The sequence below is a fragment of the Chlamydotis macqueenii genome, chromosome 1 (genome assembly GCF_036417535.1).
Source record: "Chlamydotis macqueenii isolate bChlMac1 chromosome 1, bChlMac1.mat, whole genome shotgun sequence".
Taxonomy (NCBI): Eukaryota; Metazoa; Chordata; class Aves; order Otidiformes; family Otididae; genus Chlamydotis; species Chlamydotis macqueenii.
Genome location: NC_141556.1, coordinates 158,933,090 through 158,959,640, shown reverse-complemented (window position 1 = coordinate 158,959,640; position 26,551 = coordinate 158,933,090). Strand labels below are relative to the sequence as shown.

The 26,551-nt window shown below is 40.6% G+C and overlaps 2 protein-coding genes across 2 annotated transcripts in view; one reads left to right on the top strand and one right to left on the bottom strand.

The window, feature by feature from the left end:
* The first annotated feature begins 523 nt into the window (after positions 1-523).
* The window catches only part of UBAC2 (UBA domain containing 2), a 107,924-nt gene continuing 81,896 nt past the window's right edge, over positions 524-26,551 (top strand). Inside the window, exons 1-4 of the mRNA XM_086771085.1 lie at positions 524-641; positions 11,671-11,798; positions 18,782-18,901; positions 19,338-19,444. Of these exons, the coding sequence (XP_086627211.1) occupies positions 611-641; positions 11,671-11,798; positions 18,782-18,901; positions 19,338-19,444 (386 nt within the window). The 5' untranslated portion in view covers positions 524-610. The remainder of the gene's footprint in view (positions 642-11,670; positions 11,799-18,781; positions 18,902-19,337; positions 19,445-26,551) is intronic.
* Positions 20,891-23,120, bottom strand: GPR18 (G protein-coupled receptor 18). Its single transcript, XM_086741356.1, has 2 exons — positions 23,024-23,120; positions 20,891-22,120 (listed from the first exon to the last, which is right to left on the bottom strand). The coding sequence occupies exon 2, from the start codon at positions 22,075-22,077 to the stop codon at positions 21,112-21,114; it is 966 nt and encodes a 321-aa protein (XP_086597482.1). The 5' UTR covers positions 22,078-22,120; positions 23,024-23,120; the 3' UTR covers positions 20,891-21,111.

Sequence of the window (26,551 nt, the reverse complement as noted above, 5' to 3'; positions counted from 1 at the left end):
GTGAGCCTCAGGTGCTGCCGTTTCCCGAAGAGTGAGGAGTCAGGCTTTCCCAAGGCACCTACACATTTCAAATTTAAATGATATTTATGAAGATAGAGGCAATCATATGTAATAAAAGCAGACTAACCTATGGTTTACCCCTGCCCTAGCTACACCCCAGCTGGGAAGCGCCCTTCCCTGCCGCCTCGGGGCCCTGCGAGCAGCGATGGCGCCCTCCGGCAGCAGCCGTTAACCAGAGCTGCCCCAGTCTATAGGGGCTCGTATAGCGTAGGCCTAGGGCGAGTTGGTGGCGACCCCGCTTCCCGGCAGCTAGCCCGCCGGGTGGGGGGGGGGTGGGGAGGCGAGGAGGGGGGGCGGCGGGGCCCCGCCGCCCCCCCTCCTCGCCTCCCCGCCCCCCCCCCACCCGGCGGGCCCAGCAGGGGGCGCCCCGCGCTCGGCTGACGGCGGCGTTTGACCCATCGCGGCCGCCGTCCCCGGGGCCGCCGCGGTTCCTCGGGGTCTGCCCGGCCTCTGGGGTTGTGAAGGGGCGGGCGGGGGGGGGGTGTTGGGGGGGGGGGTTGGTGGTGGTTCCGGCAGCGGCGCCCGCCGCGGCTGAGGCCGGGCCGGCGCCATGTTTACTAGCACCGGCTCCAACGGGCTCTGTGAGTACCGGTCCCGGGGTGGGGTGCGGAGGGAGGGAGGGAGAGAGGGAGGAAGGGAGTGTGTGAGGCCGCTCCCGCCGCCTCCCCCTTCCCCGCACAGGCGGCCTGGTCTCGGCTTGACTTTTAAACTCGGGCTTTACCGCCTCTCCCGTTACGTGACTGCGGGCGAGGAGCCGCGCCCCAGAGGTACCGGAGCGGGAGGAGCCGTTGCTCTGGGGAGGGGGTGGGTGGAGGGGGCTCCCGCTTCACGGGGCTCCAGTTCACCGGTTTGGGTGCGTGCTGCGGCCGGCGCCGGGGGGTTGTGCCTGGGCGAGCGGCCCTGTCCCGTAACGGCTGTCCCGGGGCCGTCTCCCCGGCTCTGTGTATGTGTATATATGTATCTACATACATACATAGAGATCTACATGCCTAGATATGTATCAGAGAAGAGAAATACTCTTTTTTTTTTTTAATGTGAAAAGTTATTCTTTAAACCAGTTTATTGCTAAGATAAATTTAAGGACTGATGCGCTCCCAGCTCTGCTTAACTTTATTTTTACATACACCATCTGTAAACCATTTCATATCCCAGTGCTTTCTGAGCAGGCTTCACCAGGTGCTGAGGGTTGCTTCGGAGCTTGTTTACAGGACAAACAATCTGCTGCCTTAAGAAACAACGGTGAAGAGCTGAACTGGCTGTGGTGTGGACTTTGGCACTACAGGCTTCAGAGCAGGCTGGGACAATGATAGTCAAATCTTTGCTGACTAACTTGTGCTTCACACAAAATCCAAATCTGAGTGTGAAAGCACCCTCCAGCTACGGAGGAATAAGTCTGGCATTTAAGAAGGAGTGTTCGTTGTAGCTGCATTCTGTTTGAGGCATCCAAATGAGGAGGGGACTATTTTTGCAGATGGATGTGATAACACTACACTTGATTTGCAGCTCCTGATTTTTAAATTTTTTTCCCCCTGGTGATAGGTACTGTAGAAAACCAACCTTTTAGTGGTGTGTGCCTGTGTATAATCTAGTGGCATGTGCCTTCTGTGAGAAAGAAGGTGGGTTGAAAAGTTTCCTTGTTTGGCTGAATGGGTGGAAAGTCATGGTTGGTATTTAAAAGTTTTTCTAAGATAGGTCCATCGGAAGGATGAGTGGAAAATTGTAGTAATAAGAAACATATTTGTGCTAGGATAAAAAGCTAGAGAAGGTGCCATTCTACAAAAAGTAAATGTTTTACCTTTTTAAAATTTTTTTCTCCCGAGAAACTGGTAAAACATACACTCCTACTGAACTCACCTGTTGACCTAAAGTAATTTTTCGCAGTAATGCTTGGCTGATACAGGTTCACTTGCAAACTCTAGTAGAGGCAGGGATTTAGGTGGCAGTGGGCGTATGCTCACCTAGTGCGCATCTGTGGCAGTTTAAGATGTCCCTGTGCCCTCAGACTTTTGCTGCCCTTGCAGCAGAAGCGTTTGCTACAGTAGCAGCGTGTATGTAGGATTCAGTCACTGATGTGCAAAATCTGATGTTTTAGGCAGTTAATGCCTAAACCAGCAAACCCAGCTGCCTGATGCTGCATGAGGGAAGTGTAGGTGTGCGTCCGTATTGTGTTCTGCCATGGGGTCTTGGGAGCATTAACCTCTGACAGAAGGGCAGTGACAAACAGTTGTTGGGGTGCAGATGGTGGATAAAGGTGGACCTGTGTCAGACACCTGAGAGAAAATAACCGGACCCTTGATTCAACAGCGATAACGGTCATTGTGCCAAGTCAGACTGAAGGCTCCTGTAGCCTGGTGTACCGTTTCTGTCAGACTTCTTAATGTCCATAAAGTCCACACGGTTCAACCCATATCACAATACCACTTGGTAAAACTTAATCATACTAGGCTCTTTTTAGCCATGTGCATCAGCTTATTTTTAAAAGTGACCCAGTTGTTGATTATATTTCTAGTAGATAAGGCTTTTAGCATCTTCAGGCATCGATGCAGTAATAAGAATGTCAGAGGTTACTGTATTCTTTTTGCCTTGTTTTCACTGCTGCCTTGTTTTCACTCCTTTTTGCAGAATTCCCCTCTTTAGCAATGGCAAAACAAACAAACAAGAAATTATCCCAGAGCTCTACTAGATTTTGGTAATGTGATTTTTACTGGGCTGCTTATGTGTTTAAACAGAGACACTCTTGTGCCTCGTTTTCTAGAAGCAAGTCTGAGTTTGGCCTACTCACCTTTTTAAAAAACTAATTTTTGATTGTGAAACTTAAGAAGTTTCAGAAGAACCTAAGTAATTAACTCATTTGGAACAGGTTGCCCAGAGAGGTGGTGGAGGCCCCATCCCTGGAAACGTTCAAGGCCAGGCTGGACAGGGCTCTGAGCAACCCGATCTGGTTGGAGATGTCCCTGCTCCTTGCAGGGGGGTTGGACTAGGTGACCTTTGAAGATCCTTTCCAACTCTAACCATTCTATGATTCTATGATTTTGGTTCTTGTAAATTCTTTGGGTTAGTTAATTTTTGAAATTGCATTTAATTCTTTTCTGAAAGAGATAAGAGAGTAACCAGTGGCTCTCATGGCAGCTGTTGCAGTTGGTTATAAACTTTTTGCTCCATCACGTAATGTTAACCTAATGAGGGGTGATAGGTGATTGGAGGAGGAGATTATTGTTCATGTTCTTTGAATTCTTTTGCTCATTTTAGAATAAACTAAAATAAATAACAGTGGACTATATAATATCATTCCAACAGATTGTGGAAACTTTAAAAGATTAATTTAATAGTCTGTATTGTCATTAGAGGGCTAAATGAGAGAAATAACTCAAGAATCCTTGTATTTTATTTGATGCAGTACATAGGCTTTGTAGGACATTGATTATTAATTTGATATATCTCTTTTTGACTGATTCTTCATTAATTCCTTTTCCTCTTCTTGCGTCCTGCCTTCTCAATGTTTCTAGGCTGCGTTTCCCATCTCTTGATGAAAACAAAATTCTTTTTTAAACTATAGGGAGACTGGCCTGATTAGGATATTTTCAAGCTGTTTGCTAAATATGCATTTTAAATTGGTCTTTGACCCTCATTGTGTAGAATAATTTAATTAGGATATTAAGTTTGAGGCATTTTTCATTGTACGTTATTCCTCTTGCTGTAAAAACTCACGGAACTTTGATTGACCCTATTATCAATTCTATCTTATGTTATGTCCCAGATGTGTATATGCTTAAGAGAAGACAGCTTATAATTCAAATTAAAAGCCTGTGTGCTTGTTAAAATCAAGTTAGTGTTTAATATTCCAAATATTTAATATGACAAAATGGGGCAGAAGAGATGACAACTTTGGTAGACCAATGCCATTTAGCAGTATACTGATGTACTCTTTCTAGGAAACATGAGAGGAAGACACTGTGGCTTCCTTTTAGCACAACTTTTTAATAACATTTATTTGGGAAAATCTTTGGCTGCATGCATGAACAGAATTTTGAGTGCTAGTGTGTAAATGAAAAACTTGAGTATTTTACTTTCATCAATAAAAGGAGTTCAGCTATGTTTCTGTTTGTGCAGATTACTGAGTAGCCGCATTTCCAGATTTCTACACCAAGAATACTGTCGGGTTTGTTTAATCTGAATGCATTTTAGTTTTGTATTAAAGGGAGGCCCCGACATACTGCTACTGGCTTAACAGAGTAAGTTTAGCTCAGCTAAACTTTTCTGAAGTCAACTTACATACCGTAGCTGTCCTGATTGTTACTATTCTTCATTCAGGGTAAGCTTGTTGTTGCATTATTTAGATCTAGACATAGAGCCTTTGGCTCTTTTTGGTACTTGGATCTTTGCTTGGTTGATGGCCAAATTTTATTTCTGCTAATAAACTCCTACTCTGCTGAGCAAACAATATTTTTCGAAGTTATTAGCAAGCAGAAAGTATTTCTGTATTACTTACCTCGAGCAAACTTTATGGATCATCTCTGTACTGTGGGTGTCAGTAGATGCTATACGATGATACCTGGCTACACAGAAAAGTTTGCATATTCTGGCTCTGTAGTTCAGTGAGGTGAATATTATCTTCATCCAAGGAATATTCAAAACTTACCAGTTCTTTACCACAGATTCAACTTCAGGCATTCTTTGTAAGTTTGACTGCTTCTGTTGAAGTTAGACTTTCTCGTAAATAATGTTTGAGTAGCTGGGCCTGCGTAGTGAAGTCCTTGACCTTGTCCATGTGTCTTTTAAGGAGATGTCTCATGACTTTGAGCACTGCAGTTGAGTTCTTACATAAACTAGGATACAAAATATTAAAGAAACACTTTAAGAGGTTCCTGGTATAAATCTTCCCTTCTGCTTCTCCTGTTCAGTACTCTTTTAAAAAATCACATGCATAGGCAGAGAGGTTCTTGAAAAGTCACGTTATAAGAAGCAGATGTATGAAAGCAAACCTCTCCAGCAAACTAACAGGCCAACTCTGCGTGCATGTGAGCCAGTTCAGACAAGTAGGTCCTTTGCTAGCAGTGATATGCTGAATTCCTAACAGGCAGTATCAGGTGTAGCAGTGATGATGCTGTTGGGAACCGATAACGCACCTACTCAGTGCATGACACACATGATTTTGGATGAGGAGGTGGAAAAATAAACATACCTGGTACATCTGACAACTATGAGATATGGAAGTCAGGAAGGGAGGAAGAACACCGTTTAAAAAGACAAAGACAGTTTGCCCTTGTAACTGTTTCTGTTATCCGGAATAATCGAAGAGCTGGTATGCCCTGGGGAAAAAAAAAAGCCAATTATTCTGGATAGTAGGAAGCACAGCATGGGTGTACTCAAGTGGTGTGGCAAAATGCTAACCCAGTTGAGCTGACTTGTAAGACAGCATTGCAGTGTGCTCAGGCAGCGTGCTGCACCACCTGGCTTTCAGGAAGCGCGTGAGAGGTGGGCTTTGGTGGTGGGCCCAGACTGGTTTCTTGTGTTGCAGTCTGCCAGCAACTGCAGTCCCGTGAAGAATGCTGCTGGAACACTTCAGTGGCTCTGCCAAGGCTAGCATGAGAGCTTGAAGACTGACACTGGGCTGGCTGCTTGATTTACTGTAGTGCTGCTTAGCTGTGTTTGCTGCTTATTCTCCAACATGCTGCATCCCAGGAGCAAAGCAGGATACGCAGAAAGCTTTCCATAAGACACCAAGGCCTTTCCAAGAACTTATACCTGTAAGACCAACACGAAACTTTTCTGCAGACATTGTAGTAGCCCCCTCCCAATATTCTTTATGCTGTGTGCAATAGTGCATATGAGTGTAGTAGGAAAGCCTACTAGAGCTAGTCTTTATTAAGGTCAAATGTGAGTCCGTGTTTTAGAGCCTATCTACTTGCTACATTTGGAAAATATTTGACTACTTTGCCTACTACACACAAGCTACTTCATGTAGTAGTAGAGAGTAGAGTTCTTTGAACTTGCGTGCAAGCATTTCTACTAATGCAACTTAGGCTTTTACCTCTCTGTGAACCTTGTCGTGCAATGCTAGCAATTTGTTAAAAATCCCCAGGGCAAGAAGGGAAGGCTGGGCTCCTCTGCCTGCATAACCTGCAAGACTGAACTGTATTGTGCATGGGCGTCAGGAAAATAATAAAGGAATGTAAGCTGATGCTTTGTTGTACGACTGAAAGAAAAATGAAGTATGTATTGAATGTATCAGAATTCTGTGCATAACAGTATTACACAGTACGGTACTATATGGGGAAACAAATTAGCTTGTGCACCAGCATGCTACAGTGCAACCTGGTTCAAAGTACTAGCTTGAGTCCTGGGAGCAGCATAGCCACATGAGTTCGATTAGCTGTGCATTGAATGCCACAAATATGTGGCTACTCTGCTGCTGCCGCTGCAGAGCTAGCCCATTTCAGGCTCGTGTGGGTGTCTCCACGTGGTGTTGTGGTGTAGCCATACCTGATATTTCTGACAGTGTCTACTCATAGTAATACGGTAATATGCTCTGTGGTTGGGAGGAAGAGGAGGCTGCTCGACAAGGTGCGCATTTTTGTTAACTTCAACCTATTTCATTTTCTGTTTCCTTTCAAATGTTCTTCCTTTTTTTTTTTCTTTCCCCTTTTGTAGCTCCTCATTCTATTATAGTTCGTGACCTAGGCTAAAACCAGCAGTTTTCTAAACAGTAAATACCTATAGGTAACTGGTTTGATTACAGTTTTACCAGTGCCTGTTAAAAATAGGTTTAAAACATGATCACAGTTGGTTTCTTTATTAACCTTCTTAGTATATATACTAATGTTATTCACCTCTCAGCTTCTACACTGAGTTTATAAGAATTTGATGAAAAACTGTTCCTGCAGTGATACTCTTGTCACTGTGTTCACTTGCAGGGGTCACGATGATTAACTACCAGAGTACGCTGTGAAGTGACAGTCTGAACACAGGATCCCCTTCCTGTGTCCGTGCTCTGTGGTTGGACCAGGGGCAAGAGCTGCTTCCCTGACCCAGGATACTTTCATTCAGTCATGTAACACTTTCAGGCGGCAGCAACTTCGCTGCGTTTGTAGTGCTCTCTGGTATTGCATATTTTTTTTTTCAAAGAATGAAATACTTACACTGCATTGAACAAGCTCTAAAAAATCATCATATGGTTAAATGTCATCCTGCCAGTCAGCACGCAGTCTCCTGGTGTGTTCCAGATTCTTCAGCCAGTATTACAGATGTCCATGTGTCTTGCCATCCTCCGCCCGTGGTGTGCTCTCATTTGTTCTCGCCTGCTGTTCAGGACTCAGTGCGTAGTTATAATAAAGACAAGCTTTTACTCTTCAGATCTAGTAGGATTGCTCCAGTCTCCCAAAGGCACACATTGTTGTCTAGGAAGCACTTAAAAATTACTTTTCAGATTTGAATATCTGACAGTGAATTTCATCAACCTTTACAATAAATGACAAGCAAGGTTTTCCAGCATCCAGCATTACATTCGTGCTGTAAATGCTATTTCTGTCTGATGTGTAACAAACTTGCGTCTGAAGGGAAAATAGTAGGCAAGAGTCCTTGAAAACTCTGACCATTTTGAAATGTCACTTTCAGCCAATGAACCTGCTGCAGGTCCTTGGCTAGATTTTGGAATATAATAGATGAATATCTGCATGATAACTTAGTGCAGGAATAACAAACCCACGCAAAATGCAGTGGCATTCAATACTCAGTGCTTGAGTCTTGGGCCCAGAATAGCAGTCCAGGGTGTGAAGTTGTTCCCCAGAAAGTCCTTCTGAAACAGCAGCTTAGTCTGGCTGCCTGTTTTGACATGCTCATTTGCTCTCTCTCTTCACCTGTGAGTGGTGAGCAGGCAGAGAACAGGAAGCAATTTAAAAAACTGTAGCTGTTACTGAAAGCTGCTACCACAACTTTCATAATGGCTTCTAAAGCTGTAGCTGCCTGAGCAGTTGTGACATAAACCTCTCCCTCTGTTTGTGACAGATGGACACATCTGTCACATCTATTCCTTAGCTCTGTGTACTCTGAAAGTGGCACCGGCAGCCAAAAAAGTGGTAGGTTGTAGAAGAGGGTGATTAATGGGCTTTGCAATGAGTGTAGTGTTGAAATGTGGAGACTTAGAGGTGATTTTCTTGTTCATGTTGTGTTTTAGGATCACCCTTGCATTGCACAGTGGTAGCACAAAGGTTGGAACATTTGCTTGTGAGATTATGAGGGTAGTTTTGGGGAGAACTTCTCCATTGCACCAGAGGGAAGCAAAGATCTGTAGCAAAAGCTCGTTCTTTGCTCTTCGTCATAGCATGGGCACGTTTTGCTGGTTATTACAAAATTACTCCATTCACTTAGGTGGAAGTTCAGTATGTATGTTGCGACACAATGCTATTACTGCATGTTGTTTGAAAGAATTGCCACTTAAGGAGTACTTCAAGACTGCAAATTTATTCCAAGGTCTTTGGAGATACTATTTTGTTTTTTAGCTCTTCAGGGTCAAAATGAGAGTTTATCCTTTCATTCTACTTTCTTTACATGGTATAGAGGCACTGTGTTTTTCTACTCCATGTGCACATTTACATTAGTGCTGCTAGTAGACACTGCTACCCTGCGTAGGTTGGAAGTACATGTTTCCATCTTGCACACAGTTGCAAATCCATTGGATTAGAATTTTGCTTTCTAAATTTTACCTTTACATGCTAAGTAAGGAATTTGACTTGGATGTCAGAATGCCTGATTGTGCAGTATCTGGGATCATTAGTCATTTTTGGCCTTGCTGGTTGAGACATTCCACAGCAGTGGGAGGGTTGCTTCTTCACAGGTCACCTCACAGCAGTCCTTGATAAGGGTCTATGTGCTATTGAGGAGTAAAGCAAGCTACCACGTTGTACAGTGAAACACTTGGAAAAAAACATTTCAGGAGATGCGTTATTTATCTGGAAGAGTTTATCTTTCTCAGGTTTACTGGACAAGAATAAACTCATCAACCATGATGACGTTTTGAGAAGCTTGAGAGTAGAAGTTTCCATTACTCAATTCCCTGTGGGCAACTCTCACATTAGTGGCTTAGTTACTTCTGTGGTTTTTCACTTGGTGAGATGCTTAAAAATAAGTATTTTGCCTCTGTAACAAGGTTGAAAGTGTCTAAGCTCAAAGCTGAAATGGGGCTTAAAATAAAAATGTGTGTTCACGCTTTTGGAGAAAACAGATAAGGCTCTGTCGGTTGGTTATTTTTGAATGCATTCAAATTAGGAATGAGCTTGATAGGATAAAGTACTTCAAGTATGCATTGCCTGTAATGTAAAAGTGATCTAATTATATGAAAATTACTGTAAAATATAAATGTTAAACCTGTATAGAAATATATAGTCGTGTTGGGAAATTTAGTGACTTACTTGTCACATTTTTTGGGGTAACATGATCCTTATGTAAAAATTATTGTAGAATTAATGAGTTCTTGTAAAAAAATGTACTTAAACTCATGAAATAATGTAAATATATTTGATAGTAAAATAGCAAGTTTTATAAAACTTTGGTTCAGAAATGTTTACTGTTGTGACAACTACTACTACTATTGTTCTGATTTAGGCTATACTTTCAAATATCTGTTGTAACCTGGTTATAAAATTGACCTTTTTACATTAAGAAATGTTAATTTAATTAAGTTAACTAAAGGAGCATTGACTGAGGTTTCAAGTAAATATGTATGTGTTGTGTGCACAGTAACTTTCAGGCAGCTCCAGCTTCTTTTTCTCCCCATGTGTTCCACAGTACTCTGATGGCTTCAGACTTTTTTGAAGCATCCAGCTGAATCAGAGGAATGAATAATTTTGAAAAATGGACATCTAAAGACTATAGACCTTATTTTTGGAGAGGAAAAAAAATCTAAAGAAAGATATTAAATTGAAAGGTGGATAGTTTTCTTGCATTCAAAGGGCTTTCTGCCCTCCTGATATGTCTCACAGAGAAAACCTAATCAGAAAAGTAGAGGTGATGGTTAGCAGAGTAACATCCACCTGTGTCAGTCCAAGTCACTGCCTAATTTCCATAAAAGGATAGTTCTACAAGACATTAATTGCTTAAATGGAGTAAGGAAAGTGAGTCTGTAAATAATGAAGCCAAAGGTATAGATTGTCGACTGAAAGGAGTTTTAAGTGCAAGTTTACATTACGATACGCGTAGGAAGAGATGTTTTCTTCCCATGGTGAACATCAGAAGACTGCAGAATTCAAGGTAGGGTGAACTGACAACAGCTAACAGTGCCCAACAAAGCTGTTCTTGATTTAAGCATGATCCTCATCAGTTAGTACCTGGATGAGGATCATGCTTAAATTATGTAGTAAGAACCGTATTTTTGATGGTAGTGGGATTGTGCCATGATTAAAATCTTGGCTTTGGTGCCTATTACCCGCTTCCTTTTCTAGCAGGTCACCCTTCTAGTGTGCAGCAGATGTTGACAGAATCGTTTATGGTAGCCAGTTTATCTAAATGTTTCCTATATTTAGCTTTTAAAATGCCATTTTGTTCTTCTTGTGCTCCTGCTCTTTACTTCCCGTTGGTACTTTTAAAGTAGTTTTATAGCTCCTTTTGTTATGTAAGAATAATGACAACAGATCTACAGATTTCATAATACCCTGCAAAAAGCCGTTGTTTGAAAATCCGTAGGTTCCGTGCTATAACTGGGATGTTTGGGAAGGAAGTAAATAGGATTAAAGTTGCATGTGTGAGAAGGGGAAAAGTCATAGAAGAAATGAGGTTTTAGAGTTTCTGTATTGGCTTGAATTGTTGGGCAAGAGTTTGTGTTTTGTTGCATCAGCTACACCGACAGCTTAGGCTGAATTGCTGGGTATATCCCTGCTCGATGTTCCACTTGACAGTTTTTCGTAAATGTGTATTGCAGAGTTCTCTGTTCTCTGCTTGATTTCTTCTGAAAGTCATGCTACTGGAGGGAAAGACGTTCTGATTTCACAAATGTCCTGATTTTGTTAATTTCTTTATTAATGATTGTAATAATTGAATGGAAGGAAGATTAATGCCATGTAAATTAACTCAAGAATAGGATTCCTTGAACAGTGGATCTAAGTGTGGTGAAAAGAAATTGATTATATTCAGGACATCTGTTTAGGTGGTTCTTGCTTCATAGCTTCTAAAAAAAAAAAAGCTAATTTATCGCCTAATGCAAAGGAAACAAAGGTATTTATTTTAACTAGATGTGTATTTATATTTTGCTAGCAAGAAAGAGTGATTGTTTTATTTCCTGAAATGTGGTTGAGCCTTCGGAGAAGTGCATAGGAGGGCATGACTTCTGTAAGGGGAGAGAGCTTAGGTTTAGTTATAGCCAAACAATTAATTTCATGACAGAATGTTGAAAACAAAATGTCTGATTAATATTTAACTGCCATTGGAGACTTTCTTTGGTTGATATATTTTTCATATTTATGTGCAAGTTGTTGAGAACTTGGGAAGTTGTTGAGATAAAACGTGAAGATGGTGCCACTGCTGTTGTGTTTCCCCATCACATGTTGAAATGTGTCACTTTTAAAATGTGAGACTTCTCTAAAATGACTTTTTTTGTTTGTTTGTTTTTTTGTCTTTAAGATAAGGCACCTTTGTCAAAGAGTCTGTTACTAGTCCCAAGTGCCATCTCGATTCTATTGACTCTGCTCTTCCAACATTATCAGAAGTTCTTTGCATATAACCTACAAGCTATAAAGGATGATTTTCAGGTAAGAGTCAATTTACGCCATGTGGAAAGAGACTGCACTCTTCTATGTGATTATTTTTTTCCAGTCTTTTTCTGCTCTAGTTCTTTCCCTTTGTTTACTGTTGTAGACCAGCTTATTTGTACTTTTTTTTTGTGTCACCCCGGTACATCGCTTTTTGGAAAAAGTGAGAAAAACTGATCTGAAACGATCAACATAACTTTTCACTTCTTTCTTTTGTCTGGGAAGTGATAGGGTTTGTATCATTTTTCCTTCCAGCCACTGGCATTTGGAAGCTTGCTGTGAATGAAGTGTGATTTGACCCGTGTAATAATAGAAGTATTTTGATACGAATGTCAGTATCTTAATGTGCTTAGTTTTTGACACTGAATAGGGCTATTGTGATGAGGTACTGTGATTATATGTCATTTATTTTAACAACAGAGGCCGTAACTTTCACTCTGCAACTTCTATTGTTGTTAGTTGTGGGAAACTAAAATTTGCCTGTTGAATAGAACTGCTGCTTGAAGATAATGTGAAGATTCTAAGCGATGGGGGAGTTTGTCATGCTCCTCAGTAATCTGCTGAATTGGTTAATTATCTTACTAGACATTTCTTTTTCATTCCCAGTTGAAACTGAGATACTTGTATTTTAGATATTGTATCTTGTAAGGTTTTGTTCTCAGCTTAATTGAGAATCCTCTAGTATCCGTTGTAATAGTTGAAATAATGCACTTAAAAGTGATTAGATAAGTTTTGTGTATATTTGGGGTTTTTTTTTTTTCATTTTTTGGAAGTTGCAAACTACTGCTCAACAGAGAAGGGTGAGCAAATACCTCTGTAATTATCTTACCTCACATGTTTTACAGTTACATCAACAAAAAGCGTATAGTCAACTTAATGTCTTTGAGGCTGCTGACTGTAGCCTATAAGCCTTAAAAGATTATTAGACCTGGCTAGTGCTACTCTGTGCTGTTGCACTGTGTGTGATCTTTCTTGTCAAAAACAAGAGCTTTATTGTAATAATGTAGATTAGAACTCTGCAAGAGGACTACTCATATTTTCCAAGTGTCTTGGTAATGCTGTGCAGCAAAAATACGTAAATTAATGTCTGCCTTTAAAAAATGTTACAACCCAGTGTTTGGGGAGGAGGAGGAGAAAGTTTGAGAAACTGTCCAGTTTTAAATGGAATCTTAGTGGGTTTGGGGTTTGTTTGCTTATTTGTTTGTTTTGCAGTTTGTCTTTAGAAAGTCTTCTCTTTCCATTCATTTGATCTGCTGAAAAACTGTAGTAGCTGTGTTTTATTCAAAAAAACCATCTTTACTGTATCTTAAGCATAAACATTTGCAAGTATCTGTGGAAGCTGTGATGCTTTTCTTGTGGTGCTTTGGGGAATTTGTGGGTTTGGGTTTTTTTCTTTCCTGAAATTGTTGTTTCATTTATTGTCATAGCCTTTGGAGTAAGCTATATACTATGTAATTGTGTACCTCTGAGATCAGGGAGAGCAGATCGTTTAACTCCTGTCTGATGTTAAATTCAAATGAGAACACTTAAAATAAATTTTTTAGAGTGAATTCATCTGCGGGGATGGGTTTAATGGAATGGAATTTTTTCAGGGACTGAACAGACATTTTGGTTGTTGGATATTAACACTTCTTAAAGCTGGTAGAGAGCATAGGAAATAAAGCATGCAGTTGAAGAAGAGTACATTTGATTTGGAAGGCAAAATATGTACTGTCCAAAACTAAGAGATCTTTATCTCCAAAAAGGGGACCCTGAAGAGCAGTTGAAGATGCTGTGTGTAAAATGAAGATCTTGATTACATTAGATGTATGTATTTTTTAAGCTGGCTAAAGTAAAAAGCAATTAGTCTTAGAAGCCTTCTGTAGTCTGTGTGAGGTCTGTTCCATTAATGTGGATCATGAAACGTTCAGCTGCTTGGCCACAGCCTGCCAGTTTGAACTTCAGGTGGGGTGGTGCTCGTGCTACCCGATAGGTTTTAACATTGGGCATGTTGACATGGGACAGCTAGAATGGTGAGGTCCCAGTTCTTTCTTCTTATTCAGTCCTTTGGTATGCTGGGAAAGTTAGAGGCAGAAGCATCAGTTGAAGCCTAGAGACCTTGAGAAATGTAAGGCTCAGGCAGTGTGTTGGCGCTTGTACTTCCACAAAGAGGAGAATGCCTAGCAGGCTGTGGCTTAGGAAAGGGAGCAGGGAGAGCCAAAGCTGAGCTGGAAAACTGTGAAGGAGATGAACAGAAGCAAGGAAGGTTTCTGTAAGTACATGTGCAGCAAAAGAAAGGCTTAAAGAGAGTGTGGGCCCAGTCCTCATTGTGGCGGGGGACCTAGTGACAAGGGATATGCAAAAGGCTGATATATTCAGGCAGATATATTTATTAGTTTGTAGTAACATGTTTTGCCTTCAGGTCTCCCAAGGTGCCTAGACCTCCTAGCAGAGTCTTTAAGAGTGAAGCAGTATCCACTGTTGAGAAAAAAAGAACTAGGGATCACTTACCCCAACTATACACACATAAGTTAAGGGGACCAGATGAGTTACCTCTAAGGATGCCAGCGGCGCTGGAAATGTAACTGTGAGACCTTTCACTAGTGTCTTTGAAAGGTCATGGCAATTGGTGGAGGTACCCAATGACTGGAGAAATGTGAACATCATACTCATCTTCAGGAAGGGCAGAAAGGAGGGTCCAAGTACCATCAGGCCATTCAGCCTTACCTTGGTCCCTAGGAAGGTCATGCAGCAAATCGTTTTAGAAGCAGTTCTTAATATGTGCAGGACACAAAGATGACTAGGAGCAGCCAACCAAGGTGAAGTGGACAGATCCTGTAGGTCACAATTGGTTGCACAGATGGTGTTGGGAAAAGTTTTTTGGGTTTTGTACTCATGGGACCCTCTCTGAGGACTAAGGACTACTGGGAAGAATGGGATCCACCTGACCAAATAGGACAAAAGCATCTTTGCTAACAGGGAGGCCAGCCTGGTGAGAACTTTAAGACAGGAACAACACAAGAGGGAGATGACAACCCACAGTCAAGTGAGAAGGCAGTGGACTGGGTTAGCCAGCCTGGGTACAAGATGATGTGAACAGAATAGATCTCGTAATCAACAACACAACACTGAAAAGGACATACTTCAAGTGTATGCACAAAAATAAGGAAGTGCCTGTGGATCAGCATTATGTGGAACACTCCCTTACATTTTCTGGGAAATCAGCGTGACTGAGTGCCTCTCTGAAGTGTCCGTATGCTAATGCGTGCTACACAGGGAACAGATAAGAGGAATTAAAGTTCACATGCCATTACAGGGCTACAGTCTCATTGAGGTCACGGAGATGAGGTGGGTTAGCTCACATGATAGGAGTGCTGCAACAGGCAGATACAAGCTCTTTATGAAGGACAAGCAGATGTGAAAGAGCAGAGCTCTGCACAGAGCTTTGTCCTGGGACATAAGGAAGTTGTGAGTTTATGGATCAGGATTAGAGGGCAGACCAGCACAGCCAGCTTTAGTGATGGTGTTTGTTACAGGCCACCTGATCATGAAGAAGTAGATGAGGAGGCCTTCTTCAGACACCTGGAAGAAGCCTCACGATTTCAGGTCCTGGCCCTCATGGAGGGCTTTAACCATCCTGATAAGTGCTGGGAGAGCAACACAGCAGGGCACAAGCAGTCCAGGAGGTTTCTGGAGTGCATTAATAGCAACTTCCTAACACAGGTAATTGAGGAGCTAAGGAGGGGAGATGCTGTGTCTGGACCTCATACTTGCAAACACGGAAGAAGATCTTTTTGAGCATGTGAAGACTGAGGGCAGTCTTGGTTGCAGTGGTTATGTGATGGTGAAGTACAGGGTCCTGAGAGGAGGGGAAAAGGCAAGTTGCAGGATTGCAACCCTGGACTTCAGGAGAGCAGACTTTGGCCTGTTCAGAGATATGCTCAGAAGACTCCTATCGGATACAGTTCCTGAAAAAAGAGTATACCAGCAGATCTGACTGGTTTTCAAGGATCGTATAATAGAATGGTTAGGGTTGGAAGGGACCTTCAAAGGTCATCTAGTCCAACCCTCCATGTCCTCCAAGCTTAATAATAGCTTGTGCTATCCGGTGTGCATAAGTCAAGCAAAGATGTCAGGAGCCCTGCGTGGATGAACAAGGAGCCCCTGACTAAACTCAAACATAAAAATGAAACACGCAAGACGTGGAAGCAGATCAGGTGACCTGGGAGGAATGTGGAGACACTGTCTGAGCATATAGGGATGGATTAGGAAAGCCCACCTGGAGCTGATTCTGACAAAGAACGTGAAGGACAAGAAGCACTTCTACAGGAATATCAGCCAAAGGAAAACTAAGGAAAAAGTGGGCCTGCTGCTGCATGGGAATGGGGACCTGGAGACAGAAGACATGGAAAAAGCTGAGATACCAGTGCTTGCATTGCCTCGGTCCTTTATTAGTAAGACTTGTCTTCAGCAGTCCCATGCTGCTGAGATCAGGGCAAAATTCTGTAACAATGAAGGCTTAAACTCAGTGAAGGGAACTCAAGCTAACTAACTGGACATACGCAGGTCCATGGGACCTGATAATATACACCCACAAGTTTTGAAGGAGTTGGCTCGTGTCATTGTGAGGCCACTCTGGATTATCTCTGAGAGATCATTGCAATCAAGGAAGGTTCCTGAGGACTGGAAGAAAGCAAATGTCATTCCTGTTTTCAGGAAAGGCAGGAAAGGAGATTGGGGAACTACAGGCCAGTCAACGTCATTTGGATCTCTGGGAAGGTCTTGGAACAAGTTCTCCTAGAAATGACTTTCAGACATACAGGGAACGATAATGTGACTGGGGGTAGTCAGCACAAATTGATGAAGTGGAAATCACGACTAACCTGATAGCCTTCAATGATGAGGTAGATGGCTGTCTTGGTGGGTGAGGGGAGAGAAGTTGATGTGGTTTGTTCTGACCTTAGTAAAGCTTTTTACACTGTCTCATCCTCGGACAAACTGATGAGATAAGTGGGCAGTGAAGTGGGTTGAAACGTGGCTGAACTGACAGGCTCACAAGGTTGTAATCAGTGGCACAGAGTCCAGCTGGAGGCCAGTCATTAGTGGTGTACACCAGGGATGAATATGATTTAGTGTCTTCCTTCATTACCTGGACAGCAGGACAGAGTGTGCCCTCAATAAGCCTGTGGATGATGTAGAACTTGGATGAGTAGTTACTACACCAGTTAACTCTGTTGCCATTCAGAGGGGAGAAGAGGGTCAACAGGAACCTCATTAAGTTCAGTAAAGGCAAAAGCGAAGTCCTTCACCTGGAGAGGAGTAACCTCATGCAGCTGTACAAGCTGGGGGCTGACCAGCCAGAAATGAACTTTACAGAAAAGGCCCTGGAGGTCATAGTGGAGACTAAGTTGAACATGAGCCAACCATGAAGCATTGTGGCTAAAGTGCCAACAGCATCCTGGCTGCACTAGGAAGAGCCTCACAAGGAGGTTTGGTGGGGCAATCCTTCCTCTCTACTCAGCCTTGATGAGACCACATCTGGAGTGCTGTCCCTTGTGCTGGTCTCCTAAGCACAAGACAGACCTTGACATACTGCACAGGGTCCAGTGGAGGGCCACCACTATGGTGTGGGGCTGGAGCATTTGGCATATGAGGAGAGGCTGAGAGAGCTGGGATTGTTTAGCCTGGAGGCTTAGGGTGGATCTTACCAGTGTGTGTAAATACCTGATGGGAGAGAGCAAAGAAGAGGGAGCCAGGCCCAGTGAAAGGACGTGAGTGGCACAAATTGAAATACAAGAAATTCAGTTTAAAGAAAAAAACTTTTTCTCTGTAAGAGCAATGGAACAGAGTAACAGTTTCTCCAGAGAAATTGTGTAATCTCCATCCTTGCACACAGTCAAAACCAGACTGGACATGGTCAGTTAACAGCCCGCTCTAGTTGAGTTTGTTTTGAGTGAGGATGTCAGATCAGATGATCTCCAGAGGTCCCCCAGTGTGGCTGACCAACTGGTTGCTTTCTTCCATGAGGCAAGTGGTGCTGTGAACAAGGGGGAATACCTTGACTTCAGCAGGGCCTTTAACCCAGTCTCCTGTTGCATTCTTGAGGCTAAATTGGTGAGGTATGTACTGAATAACTGGATAACAAGACAGGTAATAAATTGTCTGGGCTCTCAATGGAGTTATGGTCATTAGTATGAAGTCCACTTAGCAGGTATTACTTAGAGGAGGGCTCCTCAGAGATCAGTACTGGGACCAGTACTGTTTAATGTCTTCATTAGTGACCTGGATGATGGGATGGAGTGCACCTTAAGCAAGTTTGTGGGTGATCTAGAATTGGTGGAAATGTTCAATATGCTGCAAGGCAGGGCTACTGTTCAGAGAGACCTAGGCAAGCTCAAGAAATGGACTGACAGGAACTTCCTAAATTGGAAAGTCCTGTTTCTGGGATAGAATAACCCCAGGCTGCAACGGTGCAGACTGGAACAGGGTCAAGTGCTTGGGAAGTAGTTCTGCAGAGAAGGAACTGTGAATCTTGGTGGACAACAGACATCAACAGTGCACTCTTGCAGCCAAGGTGGCCAGCCATCTCCTAGACTGTGTTAGTGAGAGTGTGGCCAGTAGGTCAGCCCAAGTGACCCTGCTCCTCTAGTTGACGCAGTGCTCCAGATATGGTCTGGAGATCGCTTCAAAAATATTTTTTTTGTCTGTAATTCTACAGTTTACTAGGGTTGTGGTTTCCATTTTTATTTGTAAATGTGAACTAGGGACATAAAAATGTATTTTGCTTCATTTCAATTGGAGATCTATTTTAACAGGTAGAAAATATTTCATTTTTAAACAGGCTTATTGAACTCTCCATAACATTCTGTGCTCTGTGTTTCCCTCCTTAAATGTACTGCATTTCTGTTCTCTGACTTCGGTATTATATTCACTCTGAGCACAACTTGTGTGAAGAACTTCTTTGGAGGACGAGAGACTTAACATTATGATTGTTTACCTTCTAGATTTGGAGACTTGTGTGTGGGAGAACAATATGTCTTGATTTGAAAGACACATTCTGCAGCAGTCTGCTTATTTACAACTTTAGAATATTTGAAAGAAGATATGGCAGCAGAAAATTTTCAGTAAGTTCAAGTTACTTTTTTTTTTTTTAACAGAAACTGTTTTCTATGCTGTTTAGAATCCTGTAGTCTTGGATTAATGTTACAGTTTTATTACTAACATTTTGTATTGAAATAAATATTAAAGGGTTTTCAAGATACTTTGGTTTCCCTAAGTATAAATTTATATTGATAATATCTTGCCGTCAGTGGATTATCCTAATGAAAATTTGCAGCGATATAGTTGAAAGGTATCAGACCCATAACATTTAATAACAAATCTAACTCTTCATTCTTCAGTATCTAGACGTGTAGATCTGGAATTATGTTGTGCTAAAGATTTTATTTGTTGTAATTCAACTAGTACAGTGGTTTTCTTGTTTTTTCTTTTATTTAAAGATACATTAAATCCTTACTTTTAAACTGTTGAATTAATTAAAATTAAACTTTTTCTTTCCAGTCCTTTTTATTGGGTGCTTGGATGCTCTCAGCTTTGTTTGATCTTCTCCTTGTAGAAATCGCTCAGTATCTGTTTGGTATCACCATCAACAGCTTGCCTTCTGGTTTGTAAGTAGCTCCTAATGGATTGGTTATTTTAGATATAGATTCAAGGGATTATTTTGTGCATTTTAAAAACTTTAAAAGCTTTTAAAACCTTTTATTTTAAACTTTCTTCATGTAATCTTTCAAATGAAATTTAATCCTCTTTTGAACTACAGTGCAAAGGTTCTTGAAACAATTGTTATCTTTTCAAGCATTCATTTCCTAGTTGTGTTCTGTGGTTACTGAATTTATAATTTATCCATAGAATAATTACTTTCCATTCTGTTAGTCCCATTTCCACTGTCAGCCTGATCGGAACATGGCTTGCAGTGCGCAAATTATTGCCGTATTTGCTTTTGTTCAGTTTGGTAAATCTGAAAACTGAATTCAGATTGGTGCTGATTTTTTCTTAAATTGCAAAGACAGTTCAGCTGTAATTCATATCTGCGTGTTCACTTTTAAATGCATACACACTTATATGTATTTTATACTGGTATTTCATATGGTTGTGTTTCAAAAATTGAGTACTGAAGCATGTTATTCCGTTTGGTGCTTGCATCTGAAGTTCTTAAAGCTTTAAGGTATTTAGTGATTCAGTTTTGCGTAACCTGTGTTGGAGATTTTTGCACTTGAGAGATGTGCGTGTTACCGTAGAACCTGAGAGGTTGCAGAGCCTTGTGGTTAAGCTTCTCATAAGTGAGATCAGCCTCATACAGACTTGAGTTTCCATGTGTCGCACACTCTTGAGGTAGTAATAAAAGCTCTCTGAGTGAGGTTTTTAATATTAAACACTATATTAGGCTTTTTTAATTTCTACTTTTATAGTGTGTCTCTTGAAAGTCACTAAAGGCTGATTTAATAAGGAAGAAAAAGGATTATAAACATTAAGGATTATGACATTATAAATAATTTTTTTTGGTAGTGTGTGAGTATTCAAAAGGAGTTGAAAGCTTGAGTAGTGCTGCAGTTACTCATCGTGTTTGTGACCTTGAAGTTTGTTGCTGGGACATAGGCTCCTAGAGTGTCTGGACAAATTCAGTATTTCCGACTGTGTAAAGAGATACTTTGTGCAAGGGTAGGGTGTACTTATGTGCACATCATACCCACAGGCAATTAATGAACAGTTTGACTATTATACCTTTTGATGGTATTTTTATCTATGGCTGCAGACTGTTGTTAGTTACAAAGAAATCTGCATCAAAGAAGTTTATAGTTGAATGAAATGTAAATATTACCTGCATATGCTTTCTCTTTAAGTCATGCTAACATTGATCTTGAGAGAAAGAAGCTAATTTTAGAATTGTGGGAAATACAGTAGTTTCAGGAGCATTTGGTGGTGCATATACAAAAAATTAATATGTATGTTGCATCATAATTCTTCAGTGTTGTCTGCTTTATTATACTAATAGTCACTTTTTGATGTCTGACAATATTCACAATCTTTCGAGATTATAAAAGCATTGGAAATTTTAACACTGATACTAGGTTTTAGTTCATTTAGATTCACAAAAGCTGTTGAGCAAATATAAAGAGGTGCAATTATTATTCTGCTTCTCTCATATTTACAGTGCAACAAATATATCTATTACTTCTGGCTATAGAACATTCTTGAGTGTGGTCAAAATGCTAAAATCGAGAAAAAGAATCACTTGTTTACGTTATAAAAGTCCCTTGACTTTTTAAAAATCTTTTTATATCATTTCACTGTTCATATTAGTGAGTGATCTTACACTTCCAGTTCGAAAACTTTTCCTGCGCACGCTTCGAAGGTAGTTGCGATAAAGGATTACGCTGATGACTCTCGCCTGAAATTGTTTAGAAACAATATAGTACAGTATAACATCCAAGCATGTACTGAGATTCATGAGAAAGGTGGTAAAGGCTGCCCAGGGATTGTAAGTTGTAGTTTCATCTTGCAACATGAGGAAGGCGAAGCAAACGTGGAAGGGTACAAAGCAGATGAGTACTTGAGCAATCAGAGTAACTATAATTCTTATGGATCGCTCCTTGGCCTTAGGCTTCAGTTTGGAAGTCTTGCCATGGATGAAATTGTAAATAATGACTATGTAACACCCCATCATGATAAACAAGGGAATCAAAAAGAAAAAAATCAAGCGCGAAAAGTTCAGTGTATTTACTTCCTTTAAATGGATGATATCAAGCATTTTCATGCAGGTGGTGAAATTTGAGGCTTTGTCTGGATCAGATTGTAAAAACAGCAATGGGGATGTTGTTGCGAGGGTCATTACCCAGATTCCAGTGCAAGCCAGCACAGCTTTTTTTGTGTTTTTTAGTTCTTTGACATGTTTGGGCTGGACAATAGCCATAAATCTGTCTACGCTTATAAAAGTGAGCAACCACAGAGCAATAGCTGGATAAAATATAGTGAAAGCACTGATAATCCGACAGAATGTATCTCCGAAAGGCCACATTTCTTTCCCATGGTAGATTATCCGAAAAGGCAAGGAAAATATAAAAATTATGTCAAGTAATGCCACATTCATCATATATACAGTTATAGTTGTTCTCTTCTTGGTAGTACAGCTGAAAACCCATAGTGCAGTGGCGTTCACCAGCAATCCCACTGCGAATACAAAACTATAGAAGACCAGTGATGCAATCCTGTATTCTTCAGGGTGGTGATTTCCAGGCATCATATTTTAATTGAATTAAATATAGTTATTGCACTCCATCAATACCCTAAAAGGCAAATAAAATGTGAAAAGTTATTCTCAGTCAAATAAAAACTTTGTTTAAAAACAAACAAAAAGATTGTTGTAGGATGGGGGTTAGTGATGAGATTTTATTGTTTAACTGTGAAAATGTTAGCTTTTTTGCTTTTTCTGATTATAAATACAGTATTGTGCTCTGAAGGAAGTCCCTGTACTGTCAGACTTGTGAGAAATTGTATTTATAAGCTAGTTGTAATTAGATATTTTTAATTACTTAAGATAAGGAATCAAAAAGTCAGGATTGACCAGGTACTTTGAGTGTGCTTCAGCAGCTGATAATTAGATTGAAGCAGCTGTAATTGAGGTAAGAGAGCTATTTTCTAAAGAATATATTTCTTCAAGTCTTCCCTGTTGAAAAAATGGTGACTAAAACTGGCTATGAAAGTAAATAAGTGAGCGTGGCATGTAGTGACATTTGGATATGTTACCACATATATGTCACTACAGTATCTGTGTGGGACCTACTTGGCTCCCAAAGTAACAATAGGTGCATGCTGTTGCTCATGAAAAACACAAAAAAGCTATCTTAATAGCTACGTAGCTTCTAATACAATATTTCATCCCAGGGCGTCAGAACCAGCCACCTGACATGTGAACGAGATTAATAGATTGATAGGCTTCATATTTAAAAAACAGAAAAAGCTGGGAAGCAGCGCTATCTCTGACCAGGGCCTGTGTGAACAGTATTTTTGGGGGGAAGAGTTGCTGACTGGTAGCCAGCTGTTCCAGAGCGCAGTTGTGTTGCTTCTCTCAGCTTCTTGGTCATAGGAGTTGGTCATCTGAAATGTCATTACTCAGACTTAGGTGATGAGAGCTGAAAAAGATTACCCCCTAGTTTACTCCGGAGCCATTTGAGGGTGACAGACCTTACCCGGTGTTTGCATGGGTGCTTTGGTTAACCTGTACCCCATGCTTTCCTGGCTCTTGCTGTGGTCACAGTTTCATGACTTTGCATGGGAGGGTTCCTCTTGTTTGGCCTTTTACCCAGCCCTGAGACAGCTTTGTGAAGAGGAGGAGGAGGAAAGAGTTAGTTGTTGGTCTGATTTTCACACTTGTGAAAGGCAGACAAGTAACTTCTATAGTATCAGTTAGGCACCAAACTGTTCTCAATAGCAGAAGAGTGCATAGTTCCTGTGTGTTTTATCTCCAGAAGTGGAGAATGCATTTTAAAAAAAGCTTATTGTTGCTGCTTGTGTAGTTTATGCTTTCACTGTACTGTTACCAGGTACTTTTTTTCTGTGGTGTAGGAGTATGGAGTGGATTGAACCAGTGTTTATTAATCTAGCATCATGGTTTGACACTGGTAAATATCATCTGCTGTTGAGAGGAGTATCCATGGAGTAATTAACTAGTATGATTTATTAAATCTTTCTTCAGGTTAGTGTCTACCTTGAAATATGAAGGGTGGACTTCTGTTTTTCTTATGATTCTCCAGTTTACAGATATGAAAAAAATTATGCATACAAATATGTAGCCTTAAACTTCTGTCTCAAAGATTATTTTTTTTTCAGCTGTACAAACAGGTGTGTGTTCTGATCAGATGCGGTAATCAGAACATGTAACAGAATTTATGGTTTTTTTTTTATGGGAAAAGCTATGCGTATAATACTGACAAAAAAAAAAAGAGAGGCTTGGAGAGCATCTGTATGAATGCCTCTAAAGTACCTCGTTGTGTGATGAACATTAAAAGTAAAAAAAATTAAAGAGTGATAGCAGACCTTACTGAAAAGTAGATGGCATATGCTTGAAAGATATTTTTTGTAGCACATGCTTGTAGTACAGTTGAAATATTATCTGGCATACCGTCCCACTTTCATTACTATTGCATAACATTGTCCAAATACTGCTTAACACACCCTGCCCTTGCACATTTTAAGTGTTTTTTTTTCTCTTTTGTTCTGTTTTTTTTTTTTTCTCTCTTGCTGCATGGCTACCTACCTCCAGATCCTGGCTGGTTTAGCAGGTGAATTGAGTAGTAATGTATCAGATAGATAGAAGAATTCACTTTTTATAGATGAATGTTCATAAACAGCATGGGTTTTAGTTTTGGTTTTGCTCTTTTCTCCTTCAGACTTGCTGTGACTGTAATAGTTTCTGGTCAGCTCCTGTTTCTGAAATAACCAGCAAGCTGATGTTGATGGGAAGAGAGGAAGCTGAATCTGGCATGAGCTTCTATCAGGAAAACCTATGGTTCCATGCCTTGTTTGCCGGTTATTTCAAGTTTATACCAGTTTTGAGATATAACAAAGAATGGACCTACTGTAACAGAAAGGGGTCTTTTTTTTTGGTCTAGTTGTTGAAGACACTGTTTCCAAGCTTTGTGGGTTTAAATGCTTGTCAGTGTTGAAATTAGGTATTTCTCTTAAATTTAATTTTTAAGAATCTAAAATTTAACATTTATGTAGTTAAAAAAAATGAGATTTTTTCAATAAGTATGTAGTTACCTATCTGCATTTATACATGAATGCAGATGTTCTGCTTTTTCATCAGTATTTGTCTTTATGGAGTTCAGGTTGGTATCTCCCAGGTCAGCTCAAGTAGATCTTCGGGTGTCTTTGGGTAGATGGTTTTGCCCTAGTTACCAATTTTCATAATAAGAACACTTAACTTACTGGTATTGATTAAAGCGCTTGCTGAAGAGCCCCTGGAGTCAGTGGTTTCTGGATGTCTGTCTGTGTTAATTTTAAATGATTACGCTGATGTTGGTCTGTATGTTTTATCGATCTGTTTTAGTTTTTTAAAGATAGCTGAGGTCCTGAATGTCTAATATGAATTGTGAAACTCATCTAGGTGCTGCGTATGAGAACAAAGACTTCCAGAACAAAACCAGAATTAAATCTTTTCCTCCAGACTCTTACTATGGGTTAGGCAACAGTGACTCTGTTTAAAGCATTGTGTGTGTATCTCTTTTCCCTATCCCATTTTTTTACTTTGGCTGTCCCTTACATTTGCTTACATTTTCCTGAGGAGGACATGGTTTTCAGTGAAGCACAGAGAGACCAAGCAACAAGATCTTCCCCTGGTTTTAGTTTAATGAAAACAAACATTTTTCCTTTAGTGATAACATACTTACCAATGCTTTTAGTTATTGCATATTTTAAAATTTATTGTTAAAATCCTAAACAACAGTATTTATAGAATCATAGAATGGTTTGAGTTGGAAGGGACCTTTAAAGGCCATCCAGTCCAACCCCCCTGCAAGGAGCAGGGACATCTCCAACCAGATCAGGTTGCTCAGAGCCGCCTCCAACCTGGCCTTGAATGTTTCCAAGGATAGGGCATCCACCACCTCTCTGGGCAACCTGTCCCAGTGTTCCACAACCCTCATTGTGAAAAAATTACTTCTTATATCTAATCTGAATCTACCTCCCTCTATTCTAAAACCATTACCCCTTGTCCTATCGCTGCAGGCCCTGCTGAAGAGTTTCTCCCCATCTTTCTTACAAGCCCCCTTTAGGTACTGGAAGGCTGCTATAAGGTCTTCCTGGAGCCTCCTCTTCACCAGGCTGTACAGCCCCAACTCTCAGCCTGTCAGAAGTCTATCTTAGCAACATACATAAACATGCAAGTTACTTTGTTAGCATAGTGTAATGGATTGTTACTCACCTTTTGTGCACTACAAGGTTTCTTCAGAGATGCTCCTTTCATAGCCTCAAATCTGTAGAAGGTTTAGACTTCCTCTTCTCTGCTCAGCCTCTTTTAGCTAAAATTACTCCTTTTCGCAGGCAGGAAACAGTGACGCAGTCTAGCGAGTTCTGAGCTTTTATTGGTCATACTTAAAAGGATCTTGCTAATATTTCATGTACATGTGGTGTCTGTGAACTGGTATTTCTAGTACCTTTGAACAGGCAGGCTTTGCGATATTTCCAGTGTGGTCAGACTGGGCTGTTGTACTATGTATCTTTTAAAAATATATTTTTAAATGTTTGTGGTATAATGAAAGCATGGTTTTGGTTAATGTTTACATGCGGAAGTGTCTGCAGGAATACACATCTTGGTTATGCAGAAGTTTCTAATAAGTGCAATGTAAATGTATTTTCTGTAAAGCATAGTGTGCTTTTTATGGAAATCCCCGTTTTATTTATGTTCCCTTGAATAGTAGTCAGTCTGAAAGTGATAGAAAGTTGCTACATTTGAAATGAGAAGTTTGGTTCACTTGAATACACATCTTCATTTATGCCTGTACTTAGCATATTTTACTAACATAACAGCAATGTTTCTATATTTTGTTTGCTGTCTAAAATAATAACATGCCTATTTAAGAGCTTTGCAGAAAAATGCTGTATGAAGAGAGGTTTTACCTTTTGTTAAAATGAGTCAAAACTCTAAACTATGTCACTGCAACAGACGTCTTTGGTGCGATGAGAGTATTCACAAAGGCTAATTTCTCTTTGTCAAA

What these genes read in the sequence shown, in the direction of transcription:
- GPR18 (XM_086741356.1), bottom strand. Translation starts at nt 22,077, where the DNA reads ATGATGCCTGGAAATCACCACCCTGAAGAATACAGGATTGCATCACTG.